This window comes from Misgurnus anguillicaudatus, chromosome 1 (assembly GCF_027580225.2).
Source record: "Misgurnus anguillicaudatus chromosome 1, ASM2758022v2, whole genome shotgun sequence".
NCBI classification, from domain to species: Eukaryota; Metazoa; Chordata; class Actinopteri; order Cypriniformes; family Cobitidae; genus Misgurnus; species Misgurnus anguillicaudatus.
The window spans coordinates 31,953,012-31,968,474 of NC_073337.2; the positions used below are offsets into that span (position 1 = coordinate 31,953,012).

The window sequence follows — 15,463 nt, forward strand, 5'->3', positions numbered from 1 at the left end:
GTCATATCCTCACATAACAAAAGAACCCAGCGGACATGTACACCGGTACTCGCCTGGTGAGACGGGTAAGGGGTTCCCGTCCCGCAAACGAGTCGGGTTACGAGTTTTATGACCCACTCGTATGCGGACCCGAAATTAACGCCAGGCGGAACCCGATCAGAACCGCCGAACCCCGTCCACTTCAGGCCATCCAGGAGGGACGAACCGTAGGGATGTGGGGGTTCGGCGACCCTGAACTCTCTCTTCCGGCTCCAGAGAGCCACTCCCCGCCTCTGTCCCTTCGAGGGAAGCGTGAGAGGAGGATCTCCTGGGAGTCTTCGTCTGGGGGGTCCTCCTCCGACTTGAGAGCACCACCGCATCCACTATCTGCTCCGCAACCCCGAAGGAAGAACAGGAGGAAGGGGGAGATTGCTCAGCCGCCGGAGCGCGCAGAGCCGCCGGAGCGCGCAGAGCCGCCGGAGCGCAGAGCCGCCGACGCAGCCGCCGGAGCGCGCAGAGCCGCCGACGCAGCCGCCGGAGCGCGCAGAGCCGCCGACGCAGCCAGCGGCACTGCTCTGAAGATTGACTTTTTGCACCATTACAATATTTATAGGCAACTAGTCATTATATCTTCCTTTCTATGGAACACATGTTAATGCTCAGTAGTACACATATGGTTCTTTAATGCAGTTGTTATCAAACATTTTTTACGGCCTCCCTTGTGTACAGTGGATTGACAAACATTCTAAAACTTAAAATTTGAATTAAACAAAACATATTAAATTATACAATTTATTGATTTTGTTTAGTAGCCTTATTTTTCTGAGGTTTAATTACACAGAATTTATAATAAAGTAATGTATTTCATAAAATATTATAAAACTGGGGCCCCTGGCACCATCCAGTTTGAGAACCACTGCTTTAATGTATTTGTTTGCATTGTATTGAAATGCGTTCATTTTTAATGGGCATATACCGTATGTGGTTGAAACAGATAGCCTAGTGCAGGGGTAGGCAACATGGAGTGCTGATGTCCTGCAGTGTTTAGCTCCAGATCTAATCAAGCAGACCTGAACAAACTAATAAAGGTTAAAGTCACCTGAAACTACAGGTAACCAAGGTTTTATAAGGGTTGGAGCTAAAATCTGCAGGAATCGGCACTTCAGGACTGACGTTGCCTACCCCTGGCCCTAGTGCATCCCAAATTTTTTAACATTAACATTTTTAATATAACACTATAGTTATTATGGCCTTTAGAAACATTTTTAGAGGAGATAGGGTAGTGCCCAAAAGGCCCCTGTGGTGCGGCCTAGGCTTTTTTCCGTAATAACTTTTTTTTTCCTTACATTACTTTTATACTTTAAGTAGTTTTGAAACCAGTACTTTTTCACTTTTACTTGAGTAAAAAGCTTGAGTTGATACTTCAACTTCTACAAAAGTCTTTTTAAACCCTAGTATCTATACTTCTACTTGAGTAATGAATATGAATACTTTTGACACCACTGGCCGTGGGGGCAGCCAGCGCCACCCCAGCCGTGGGCGCAGCCAGCGCAACCCCAGCCAGATTTTGCCATTTTCAGCCATGAACCTTCCAGAACTCTCCCCAAGTTTACCCAGACTCCTTTCCCACCATCCCACCCTGGACCACCCCCTATGAACTCTTGTGTTCCCCCACCCCCCCTCCCTTGTTTGTTATTTTTATTGTCCCTCCCTAATCCGGTTATTGTTATTTCCTGTTTTACCCTTGTTAGTCTTTGTTATGTTTTCTTGGATTATGTCTTGTATGCAGTCTGTTTTGTCCCGTGTTTAGTGTTCCCCTTGAGGAGCGTCTGGTAGCCGCTCTTTAAGGGGGGGCTACTGTCAGGATCCGTCCGAAATCATGTGTTTTATTACATCTAGTCATTAGGTGTGTTTGAGATCATCTGGCGCTGCGCAGACCGATCGGCGAGGTTTGCCGCTTGCAGTCGAGGGAGGAACTGAAGACGGAGCCGTCAAGCTGCTTGCCGTAGTGACGTGTGTGCCGTGTTTCCTTGTTGTTAATCGCGAATGAAGTGAATTAGATGCTGCATTTGATAAAAACAAACCTTTTAGTAAAAAGTTGCAACCAGAAACATTTTATATCGAATATTTTAATTGCTGCTTATACTGTATACCCGAAAATAACGGGAAACAAGCATATATTATTAAAATACCAATAGAGTTTGTTATTTTCATTTTTATTTTATTACACGACACAATATAACATATTTAAAGATATTAAAGTGTTTTTTCCTGTTTTAAAACATGAATTTATAATGTTTATTAGTGAAACTAAAGGTTGGATTAAACTTGAAACGCAAGTGATCGTTGTCATCAATGAGATGACCAATCAAGTAAAGCTGTTACGTCATCACAACTCCGGGCAGCCGCTCTGGAGAAGCTGCACCGGCTGAGCTAGCCGGCTACTCTCGAAACGCTCTCGCGGTACTTAAAAACCATATGACACAGTCACGTGCCTGCAGCGCCAGCTGAAGTCGGACAAAAGTACTAACCAAAATGCACTGCTTCAAGTCAGCCGCCGATCGGTCTGCACAGCGCCGCATGAAGTCGAACACACCTTTTGTGTTCGGGGTCCTGGCAGTACCATGTTTTATGTGGGAAATGTGTGGTTTTTGTATTGGTTTATTCTGACCACACATTTCCCGGGTCTCGTCACTTTTTCCCCGATCCCTTACTAATTATTTTCAGGTGTATGTAATTTACTTTCTCCCTATTTAAGAGTCCTTGTGTTTGTTGCCCAGTGCGCGTTCGTTTTGTTACAATGGCCATCCAAAGCGCTTTACAATTTGCCTCACATTCACCCATTCACTCACTGCTGCAACTGTAAGTTACCATTAAATGTAAACTTTTAGCAACTTTTTAGTTACTAACTAAAATGAGAAAACTATTCTTCCTAAGTGCTAGGATACTACTGTACATTTCAGCTTTGTCAAGCCAACATAATAAAAGGCATTTTTATATAATTGATTTCTTTGTAAGTATTCGGTCTCCTGTTGTTAACATTGTTACTACGCTTCAATAATCCTGTGTACAGTTTTGCTCTTCATTCATCTGTGTTATGTCACAACTTTACCTTTATGTTTTAATATCTTTTATTCACTGTGTTGTATTGACATATACTTGTATGATGATATGCAAATAAAGAGAATGAAGTTTTCCACTGTGAATTCTGTTTGTCATCACATGGAAAATAACAAACAGGAAGGAAATGAAATATGAAAATGAGCCTTTCTAAAGAAATAAACAAATGATGGGAGGTGTTGAAGATGAGATATAATATAATAACAACTAAACACACAGACAGAGAAACAGAAGATTCAGAAGAGAAACACACAAACTCAGAAGTAAGAACTTGATTTACTTTCTCATTCATATTAAAATAATATTTATGATATCACAGTGTTTTATAAGGATTGTGTATTAATGTTTAATGACTATAAATGAAACTTTGTAGGGATTTGGTACAAACCAGTTTTATTGATAACACCAGACTTTATTTCATAAATGTACACAAGTTCTTACATAAACTCATTTAATGTTTTATTTAAAATAATATTCAGAATTCAGTGTTTATTTCATTGTGTTAGTTTATTTATAAGTACAAAGATATTGAAATGAAAATGTCATAAAGTGATAGTGAGGAGATTGTTTAATTTAGTCTGAGGTCTTGTGAAGGTTGTTTGAAGATTTGTTTGTGTGTCTATTTAAGGTTTTGTGAGAATGGGAACTAGTTTTAAGAAATGTGTTTTAGTGATTGTGGGAAAAACTGTAAACTGATTCTCTCCTCTTTCTCTTCTCTTTCATTAATCGCAATTGTTTAGAGAGGAAAGAGGTGTTTTGTAAAAAATAAAGTTGTTTCAGCTTCTTTTTGTCACATTTACAATAAATTAAAACAGAATAAATCAACATCTGATGTTTTCAATGTGTTTGTTTTTCAGAAATGTCTCAAACTTTATATTTCAGCGTTCTTCTCATCGGTGAGTTTGTGTTTGTGGTTTTATGTTTGTTTTATAATCTCATGAGATTTGACTCAAACTCTTTCTTTCATAGCTCTCTGTTCATTATCTGAATGCATTCAGCGCCGATATCACCACATAAACATGATGATGAACTGGACTGAAGCTCAGAAATACTGCAGAGAAAACTACACAGATCTGGCCACAGTCAATAACATCAATGACCTGAACAACATGAATCAACAGATGAGTGTGAAAAACAGCCAGACTAGGGTCTGGATTGGACTGAATAGATCAGGTGTTTATAAATGGAAGTGGTCTCTGGGTGATCCTGTGAAATATACAAACTGGTATAATGGAGACTCAAATGGTCCAGGTCAGTGTGTTTATATGAAAGATGGATCATGGCGTCATCAGGACTGTAAAGTGAACATGAGATTCATCTGCTACAATGGTGAGTAAAGCTTCATAAAATAACATCAAACCTTCACTTAACAAAACATCATCAGATGTAAACTTTACAAGACAACAATAATAAACATCACAGAAACACAAATATCATGTGAGATTATGTTTGACACATTCACTCTTCTGTAAACTACAACAAACTAAAAAACACTCAGATCAGTTTATTCACTCAACTTTATTAAAACACATTGATAGATGATGAAAAAACATGATTGACATGATCACCACATAGAGATTGACTCCTAAAACTTTGTGTTTATGTTTGTGGTTTTATGTTTGTTTTATTATCTCATAAGATTTGACTCAAACTCTTTCTTTCATAGCTCTCTGTTATCTCTGTGTGATAAACTTATTGCTTAAACTGAAAGAAATACAAACAGATAAAGAGAGAGACACTGTTAATTCAATACTGTTAATAAGTAAAGAGTTTCTGTAGATTGACATCTATACTGTAAGTGTATTAAGAGTTAAAGTAAATCATGAATCAATCTTTATTTTCTTAAACAGAGAGCAGTAAAAGATTCATCATTAATGATTCTTCAGTATCATGGAGAGCCGCTCAGAACTTCTGCAGACAGAATCATACTGATCTGATCAGTGTGAGGAATCAGACTGAGAATCAACAGATTCAGAAGATCATGAATGACAAAAACATATCTGAAGTCTGGATTGGTCTGTTCAGTGACTCATGGGAGTGGTCAGATAAAAGTGAATCTGGATTCAGATACTGGATGTCTGGTGAACCTAATAATCAAGGTGGTTCTGAAGATTGTACAGAGGTCATTGTGACAGATCCGGGTCATTGGATTGATGTGGTTTGCAGTTACTCTCGTACCTTTGTGTGTCATGAAGGTGAGTAATAAAAGTCAATGTGTGTTTGATGACAGAAATTTCTTCATAAATGATCTCAGTTCATCACATGCTGTAAAACATTTCTTTATTTAAATAATTGTAATGTGATTTCCAGTTATGATAAAAGAGTCTTTACAGTATAATACTCTGAATATATTAATAATGTATACAGTATTTTATAGTTCCCTTTCAGTCGGTCACTACGACGTCACGTCGTGACCGACGAATTGGGAACTCGCTTAGAGAGACCAATCTGCTTCGAATACTACTAAAACGCCAATGAACTTGGCATTGAGATATTTGCATAATGCTGGCGCCGCCCCGCCAGGTGCGTATATAAGCCCCAGGTGCAAATATAGAAATCAGCTTTTTATCGCTTCGAAAGCCGGCAGTATCTGCTACTGAGAAGCTACTCTCTGCTCTGGTGGGAAACGATTGCTGAAGTTGGTTGGACAAGCAGTACCACAGCGGACGCCGCAGTTTTCCACTACTCTGCATCTTTTTTGTTTTGAGTTATTAGTGAGTGCGTTGCTGATCCCTGTGCGCATCATCAACTGAGCATCTAAGAGTGAATTTCCCTAAAAGAGTGATACGGAGAGCTTTGTGCCTTGTTAAAGGCAGCCACTCTCTCGTATATCCGGAGATCAGCGTCCTTTTCAGGATGGCTTTTCGTCCGTGTGTTCTTGGATGCGCATCGAGCATGCGGAGGCGGCGTTCGCTGGGGGTGCATGTTCTCATTGCGAGGAGATGTCCCTTCTGGATTTACGCAGGCGGTTGTCGTTTCTACGGGAACGGCGTCCGCGTCCGGTGAGTTCTGACCGCCGCCACGGAGCGGCTGCGAAGCTCTCTAAGGACGATCTGCGTTTAACTGTGTTGAGCCGGTCGGGGGATTCGTCCTCCGGCTCTCAGCCTTCCCGTCCTCAGCCGGTTGAGGTGCCTATGGAGACTGCAGCCTCGTGTTCTACGAGCGCTGTAGAATCCGTTGCGCCTCCCTCTGGACCCGCTTCGACCGCAACACCCGAGGGTGGAGCCCCTCTTTCTGAAGCTGACTCCGACGTTCTTCCTCCCTCTGGTCGGGTTGTGACGCCGGAGTTTGACCCGGAGATGGTGGCTGTGCTCTCTCGAGCGGCGGAGACCGTAGGGTTGGAGTGGGTTAACCCCCCACAGCCCGAACCGTCCCGCCTGGATGATTGGTTCTTCGGAGCTGCCCGGGCTTCACGGTGGAGTCTTTTGCACAGCAATTCACCGCCGCTCAGAAGCAGACTGAAGCGATCTCCAAGATCATGCCCCGGCGCAAGAGGCCTGCCTCTCGTCCACCAGCACCGGCTGCCCAGTCTGCTCCTCGCCGAGGGCGCCCTGCAGCGGCTGCCTCCGCCCCCCCCCCCTAGGAAGTCATCCAGACAACGGAGGGGGAACAGCCGTCGACAGCCCGCCCCGCCCGCTCCACCCGCTTCCCGTGGTCGCAAACGGGGATCTAAGCGGCCCTGAGACGGGCGACCTGGATTCGGATGGGATCACTCTTCGGGAGGTGGTGAACGCACCGCTCCTTCCCCCGGAGGAGGGGCCGGGTGGAAAATCTTTGGTTTCGTTTTGTTTCTGTTCCGCCGGCTTCTCAGCCGGCACCCACAAAACCACAAAAAGAGTGCATTCCTATTCCTTCTCCAGGTCTTCAGAGGATCGAGAGAGCCGTGAGCGGGCATTCATCTGCTCATCCTCCCTCTCCTCCATTGCCAGCGGGGGTTCTGAGGAGTCCGAGCTCTCCACTGCGGAGACCGGACCACCAGCACCCTCAGCGGTCTCAGGTCAGTGTCACAACACACACACACACACTGTAGTTGCGTGCGCTCTTACGGCGCGCGCACCGGCAGTCTCACCTGTTCCGCTCGTCTGCCCCACCGCGAGCTCTCCGGTTGTGCCGTTAATTCCCCTCGCACGGTCCCTGGAAGCTTGGCTTCAGCTTACCAGTCCGTCTCGATGGGTATTACGCACAATCCGCCTCGGTTACGAAATTCAATTCAACCGGCACACACCCAAATTCTCGGGCATTCGTTTCACTACAGTGAAAGCGTCCGATGCACATGTACTGCGTGCAGAACTCGATGTCCTCCTGGCAAAGGACGCGATCGAACCGGTCCCTCCAACCGAGATGAGCTCAGGGTTTTACAGCCCGTATTTCAGAGTTCCAAAGAAGGGCGGTGGGTTACGACCGATCTTGGATTTGCGCGTTCTGAACCGATCTCTCCAAAAACGATCCTTCAGAATGATAACGCCGAAACTGATATTTCAGTCAATACGCCCCCAAGATTGGTTTGCAGCAATAGATCTGAAAGACGCGTACTTTCATGTGTCCATTCTCCCTCGCCACAGACCGTTTCTGCGCTTTGCGTTCGAGGGGCGGGCATACCAATACAAAGTACTACCGTTCGGGCTGTCTCTCTCTCCCCGTGTATTTACGAAAGTAGTGGAGGCGGCGTTAAAGCCCCTGAGAGAGAGCGGTGTTCGCATTTTGGCTTACCTCGACGATTGGCTTATAATAGCGCATTCTCGACGGACGCTTTGCGAGCACAGAGACTTAACGCTTCGGCATCTCGCCCGTCTGGGTCTTCGGGTCAACTGGGAAAAGAGCAAACTTTGCCCCACGCAGAGGATCTCTTTTCTCGGGATGGAACTGGACTCGATCGATTTATCAGCACGTTTAACAGAAGCGCGCGTCCAATCAATTCTGACTTGCCTTGGTTCTTTCCGAGGGAAGAACGCGGTCCCTCTGAAACAATTTCAGAAGCTCCTGGGAAATATGGCAGCAGCCGCGGCCGTGACACCGCTCGGGCTGCTCCATATGAGACCGCTTCAGCGTTGGCTTCACGATCGAGTCCCGAGGAGAGCGTGGCGCGCCGGCATTCACCGTGTAACCATTACACCTGCGTGTCGTCTAACATTCACCCCGTGGTTAGACCCTGCGTTTCTGAGAGCAGGGGTGTCCATGAGACAGATTTATTGGCATGCTGTTGTACACACAGATGCATCCAACACGGGGTGGGGAGCCACGTACAACGGGCTTGCAGCTTCGGGGGTGTGGACAGCACCCCAGCTGCACTGGCATATCAATTGCCGCGAGTTGTGGGCTGTATATCTGGGACTCGTACGCTTTGCTACGGAGCTGCGAGGGAAGGATGTACTAGTACGCACCGACAACACTGCGACCGTTGCGTATATCAACCGTCAAGGCGGTTTGCGCTCTCGTCACATGTCGCATCTCGCCCGTCATCTCCTCCTTTGGAGTCAGAAGCATCTGAGGTCCCTTCGTGCCATTCATATTCCGGGTTCGCTCAATACAGCGGCAGACGCGCTTTCCCGAGCTGCGCGCCCCGGAGAATGGCGACTCCACCCCCAGACGGTACAGCTAATTTGGAAGAAGTTCGGTCGTGCGCAGATAGATCTGTTTGCGTCGCCAGACGATACCCACTGTCGCCTGTTTTATTCACTAACCGAGGGCAGCCTCGGCGTGGATGCGCTGACACACAGCTGGCCGCGGGGGATGCGCAAATACGCGTTTCCACCAGTGAGTTTAATCGCACAGACGCTGTGCAAAGTCAGGCAGGACGAGGAGAGCCTTCTACTGGTCGCTCCTTACTGGACGACCAGGAATTGGTTTCCAGAACTAATGCTCCTCGCGACAGCCCCTCCCTGGCGGATTCCCCTGAGGAAGGACCTTCTTTCTCAAGGAGGGGGCACATTATGGCACCCGCGCCCCGACCTGTGGGATCTCCACGTATGGTCGTTGAGCGCGCACAAGGTTTAGGTGATTTATCGCAAGCGATATCTAACACCATCGCTGCTGCTCGAGCTCCGTCCACAAGACGGGCTTACGCGCTTAAGTGGAACCTTTTTGTCGATTGGTGCTCTTCGCAACGCGAGGACCCTCGAGAATGCCCCATTAATGTTGTGCTTTCATACCTTCAACACCGGTTAGATGGTAGGCTGTCACCCTCCACCATTAAAGTTGATATCGCTGCTATTTCTGCTCATCACTCACTTATTAACGGCAGATCAGTCGGCCAGCACGACTTAGTTATTAGGTTTTTAAGAGGCGCTCGTAGGCTAAACCCCTCGCGCCCTCCCTCTATTCCTCCTTGGGACCTGTCCATGGTGCTGAAAGCCCTGCAGGGAAACCCATTCGAGCCTTTGCAGTCTGTGAGTCTGAAGTTTTTATCAATGAAAACTCTGACCCTACTCGCATTGGCCTCTGTTCAGAGGGTAGGTGACCTTCATGCATTCTCTATCGACGATTCGTGCCTTCAGTTTGGCCCTGCTGTCTCGAGTGTTACATTGAGACCCAGACCAGGCTACGTGCCCAAAGTGCCCACCACTCCCTTCAGAGATCAAGTGGTGAGCCTACAAGCTCTGCCCGCGGAGACGGCAGACCCGACCATGGCTTTATTATGCCCCGTACGAGCGTTACGCATCTACGTGGATCGCACACAAAGCCTTAGGACCTCAGATCAGCTCTTTGTTTGTTATGGTGGTCAGCAGAGAGGGAAAGCTGTCACTAAGCAGAGGATGTCTCATTGGATAGTTGATACTATCGCCCTTGCTTATAATCTGCAGGGCATTCCTTGTCCATTTAATTTGAGAGCTCACTCTACTAGAAGTGTTGCCTCATCTTGGGCACTCGCTCGTGGTTCCTCGCTAACAGACATCTGCAGAGCTGCTGGTTGGGCGACACCTAATACGTTCACTAGATTTTACAGTGTTCGTGTCGAGCCTGTCTCCTCTCGTGTTCTTTCCTCGTTAGGGGAAGCACAGAGAACAGGCTCGCAGGTCGGCTTGCAACCTCCGACTGCTGCTCCAAACTGAGCTCAGTATGGAAGGCCATCGAGGCAAAAACGCGTAATAATTTGTTTTGCCTTCCTCCGCTGCCTTGGCAGCCTGATGTTGCGGAGCATCTGCTGCCAGCCTCTCACTAGCTGTATCCTCGCGAACCTGTGTTTGGCTCGGGCATCCACATTGCGTCCCACCGGGTTCCTTTGTGAGTATTTTCCGTGGGGTTAATCCTACTAGCCCACGTTTCCCTCAGCAGAGCACTGCTTTGCTTACACAGCCACGGCTGTCATTTATACCTCAACTACGGTTGACTTTCGCCCACCATTAGCCCTTAACGGGGCGGTGGCTTCCGCAGCGTCCCTATACCGCTCAGATAGGGCGCTTCCCAGTCGCTGGCACTACTGTGGGTTAAAGGAACATCTAGTGCCCGGCCTTCTGCCTTAAAACCTAATTCTCCTTATCCTTAAGTGGAACCGGAGGGCTTTACGCAGACACTGGAAGAGGTCAGCCCTCAGTGGCGTTTTGGTAGGGATTCCCAATTCGTCGGTCACGACGTGACGTCGTAGTGACCGACTGAAAGGGAACGTCTCGGTTACGTATGTAACCCTCGTTCCCTGAAGGAGGGAACGGAGACGTCACGTCCCGTCGCCACAGGGCTGCTCCCTGCTGTTTATCGTCCGGTCACACTTTCCGGCTTTCTCAGCGAAAAAGAAGCTGATTTCTATATTTGCACCTGGGGCTTATATACGCACCTGGCGGGGCGGCGCCAGCATTATGCAAATATCTCAATGCCAAGTTCATTGGCGTTTTAGTAGTATTCGAAGCAGATTGGTCTCTCTAAGCGAGTTCCCAATTCGTCGGTCACGACGTGACGTCTCCGTTCCCTCCTTCAGGGAACGAGGGTTACATACGTAACCGAGACGTTTTCTGCTTAATCTGTATTATTAATGTAACTAGTAGACAGTATAAAGTATTTGTTGACTTTGTTTGTTTGATTCAGTCAAGTCTTGTTTTTTTTTTTTTTTTGGTTTAATTTAATATATAAAGTTTTAAAGTTTATTACTCAGCAGCGCTCAACATGTAAAACATTTATGGAGGATGATGTGGTCAAATAGTTTGTGAGGTGGTTGGGTGTTTATCATGTAGTTAACATTACACAATAACTACAAGAATCGTTTAAAAAATTTTTATTAAAGGCGGAGTGCACGATGTTTGAAAAACGCTTTGGAAAGGGAGACGGGCTGAGTACCAAAACACACTTATAGCCAATCAGCAGTAAGGGGCGTGTCTACTAACTGACATCCTTGCCGGGTTGCGTATGTGTGGGGTGGGTCTTTTAAAAGAAGGTCCAGATTGGGGTAGGGGCGTGTTTGTTTGGGTTATTTCAAATATCAACATTTGCTTTCAAACATTGTGCACTCCGCCTTTAACAAACTACAAGATTTATTAAATCTGAGCTGTCAAAACACATCACATTAATCAAACACTTGTGTCTCTATCTCAATATATATCCTTTCACTAGTTCATCTGCACATTCAGTTTAATGAATAATAGTAAATAAACTTGGCTTGCTAACCTTGAAGGAAACTCAAACCTGAGACTCAGCTCAAGTCCTATAGTAGAAGTGTGTAGAGAAAGGAAAAGAGTGAATGAAGGAGGAGATTAGGGAGGAGGAGGGATGCCGGATGAATCATCACTGGGAAGGAGTGTAAACTGACTCGCTTATATAAGCTCTTAAAGTGATTGATAGCACTAAATGTTTAGACTCCTCCCAAACCTTCATTTAGAACTTAATTTCAAGTCCACCACAAAGTTAATGATGATTTATACGTGAAATCTAACTCTAGATATTGAATTTAACCCTAGTTACAGTAATATACTACATAAAATGTTTTGTATGCAGTGTTACTGTTGAGTGAAAGTGATTCACAGTTTTAAAGAAGTGTTTATTTCCTCAGTAATGGAAACAATGAGTCAACATTAGACCCGGATTATCTATCCTATCTATTTTGTTTCGCGCTAAGCAGAGACAATTATGATGTTTTTATATTGTCTTATTTGTGTATGACATTGTTAAGCACTTTGGTCAACCATGGTTGTTTTTAAACGTGCTATATAAATAAATTGAACTGAACTGAACTATCCTCCACACCCCACCACTTGAACATCATCTCTTATTACTTCATTTGTGACTATCACTCGTTGATTTTCTAAGCAAAATTAAGAATGAGGTTTTGTCTATACGTGTCTGTGCCCTGAATGAATGTTGTGTTAATGTATATGTGTGATTCATGTGTGATTTATACAGTAAGTGTGATCACACCTGAAATAAAACACATCAACATAACATTCAATCAGTGCATGTAGTGTGATTTGATCAAACAGTGTCTGTAAACATCATCATATTAATCTGGCCTGTATTTTACTAATGAGCTCTAGTAGTTAACTGGTAATACGTGTTTGATAGAGATTAATTTAAACTGATGAACTGGACAGGAGCTGTGAATATTAGAAGTGTCTTTAGATGTGTAATCTAACCGCAGGTGTTCAGCTAATAAAGGTTAGCAGTAAACATCACTATACCAAACTAACTCATTACTCTTCTCTGACTCTAGGTGTAAAGACACTAGTTATCTGTCAATCAAACACTGCCCGTCTCAGCTGTGGTGAGTTCATTTAATTTTCATGTTGAACAGTGATATAAGACCTTTCAACATAATGATAAAATAAATATTTACTGATGTAATTTAAATAAATATGAATAATACATCTCTAGTTAATGTTATTTTATCAACAGATGACGGAAACATTAAAGTGATTTCAGCCAATTATGGGCGGACAGACAACACAATCTGCTCCAATGGAATACCTAATCAGATCTCAAATGTTCACTGCAGTCAGAGCTCAACTCTAAGTGTGATGACCAAACAGTAAGAAGAGTTCACATCATTACACTTATAGAGATATTCAAATCATCATTATTTTATATTCATCTGATCTTCATCTTTTCATTCATTGTTTGTTTTTCTCACAGATGTGATGGAAAGCTGAACTGTTCTATTCATGTGACAAATACAGCTTTCACTGAACCCTGTCATAACACTTACAAATACCTGAATGTGTCTTATGAATGTATCATACCATCATCACCACCACCCAGTAAGTATACAAATTTATCTTACATCATAGATTGAACTGATACATATAAATGTGATTTTGTAGTCATGTTTTAGTCATAAGGTGCTGCAATCAGTTTGATATAAATGTTGTCATACAGCAACGCAGCATGAGGTATTAGATGTATTCTGATTCATAGCTGATGATGATCAGCAACATCAGTTTGATGATGAAAGTGTACCGCGGTTCAGAGCCAAATAATATGATGTGAAGAGAGTCCAGGAGAAGAGAGAGAGAGAGAGAGAGAGAGAGAGAGAGAGAGAGAGAGAGAGAGAGAGAGAGAGAGAGAGAGAGAGAGAGAGAGAGAGAGAGGGAAAAGTCAAACTTATGTTCTGATCAGGCATTTGATGCAAATATTAAAGCACCATCAGGGTTACCAAGGCAAGGTTTAGGTCTAGTCCCAGACTAAAATGCATGTTTGATTTGAAATCATCTTTCGCTGGAATATCTAAGTCTGGTTTGGGTCACTTGCTAATAGAGTCTTCCTAAATCCACTCCAAAATCCACTGTTCTTATAGTCAATGTGTGTTTGATGACAGAAGTTTCTTCATGATTAAAATGATCTCAGTTCAGTGTTTGTGGTGTATGTTTGTTTTGATCTGATGTGTAGTTTGTGTTTGTTGTGTGTTTAGATAATCTGATATTGATCCAGATGAATCTGAGCTGGTCTGAAGCTCTGAGATACTGCAGAGAGAATCATGTGGATCTGGTTTCAGTTGATTCAGAGGAGATTCAGTTCATGGTGACAGACGTGATTCATCTGTCCTCTACTGATGCCGTGTGGATGGGGTTACACTATTACTGTCAAATGAACCTCTGGATCTGGATACGAGGAGAGGTCGTGTGCTATCAGAATTGGGCTTCAGGGAACGAAACAAAACTGATGAACTGCAACACTGAACACAGAGCTGGAGCAGTTCAGTCTGGAGATCATCGCTGGATCAGCCTTCCTCAATCTCACAAACTCAACTTCATCTGCAGCAGATATTAAGATAAATGAAATCATATTGTATGTGTCTGTAACCTTCTCTATATTCTCTTTATGATATTTTTCTGCAACAGCAATGCTGAACTCATTTCTAATATCTGCTCTGATTTACATATAATTAGTCAACCTTTTTTAAGATTTAGTTTTGGTAAACCATTTTCTGCATGCATGTGAAAAAATAGGTCATTGAAAATTGTCTCCCCTTGTGATGTCAGAAGAGGATCTTATTATAAAATACCGCTCCTTAATCTGCACTGTCCAACCACAGCACTGCCATTTAGTGCAGAGATCAGTTCATTTGCATTTTAAAGGACACACACAAAAAGCTAAATATTTTGCTCATACCTACAAAGTGACCATTTTAAGATGTTATAATAAATAATTTGTGAGGTATTTTATGCTAAAACTTTACATATGTACACCAAAAGATTTATTTTTCATCTTTAAAAAAGTCTTGTAAAATCTCCCCTTTAATGTCGCACAGCTTGGTTATCAGCTGGTGCTTGTGCTGCTGTTGTGCTGCTGTGTGTCTCATTACTAACTTCTAACATAAAATACTGTAAATATTATTTCTGTTTGTTTGGGGATTTTCTGATTCATAATCCTGGAGAAGTGATATAACCGTACAAACATGTTATCATGTATTGGTGTAAGAGTTGATTTGGGCACATATATTTATTCTGGTGTCTGACTGGATTGGAGAGCCTTAAAGTGTAAATGTTGGTGTTGATTTTTTGTATCTTCTTATATTTAGCTTTAAAGAGAAGGGCTGCTTGTTGTGATTAATATTTTTTATCATTGCTCTACCTGATTGTTTTTAAGATGTTAATAATAATTTAATAAAATCTATTGCATAGCCCATTATTTGAGTCCAAATTGTCCTTTTGTCATACATTTTTTTCATGTCTTCTATTGGTATTTCTCCAGGTAGTCAACACTATACTTGTTGTAAGGGCACTTATGGCAGTATTCTCTTAGTGACGCATATTTAGGAAGGTCTGTGTTATTCCTGAAGCCCTCTTTGTTATGTTATCTTTAAAACTTAAATACAACAGAAAAAATTATAAAAACAATTTGCATGTGTATACTTAAGACAGCAAATTAAGTGTCATGCATGTTGAAATTACTATGGAAAAAATATTACTTATATTTGATCAAATAATCATACATAATGTATAAGTGA

At 43.5% G+C, this 15,463-nt stretch overlaps 1 protein-coding gene across 1 annotated transcript; it reads left to right on the forward strand.

Annotated features, from left to right (window-relative positions):
* The first annotated feature begins 3,958 nt into the window (after positions 1 to 3,958).
* LOC129431869 (C-type mannose receptor 2-like) lies at positions 3,959 to 14,711 on the forward strand. Its single transcript, XM_073869893.1, has 4 exons — positions 3,959 to 3,995; positions 4,069 to 4,432; positions 4,957 to 5,294; positions 13,925 to 14,711. Exons 1-4 carry the CDS (start codon positions 3,959 to 3,961, stop codon positions 14,281 to 14,283), a joined length of 1,098 nt encoding a protein of 365 aa, XP_073725994.1. The 3' UTR covers positions 14,284 to 14,711.
* The last annotated feature ends 752 nt before the right edge of the window (positions 14,712 to 15,463 follow it).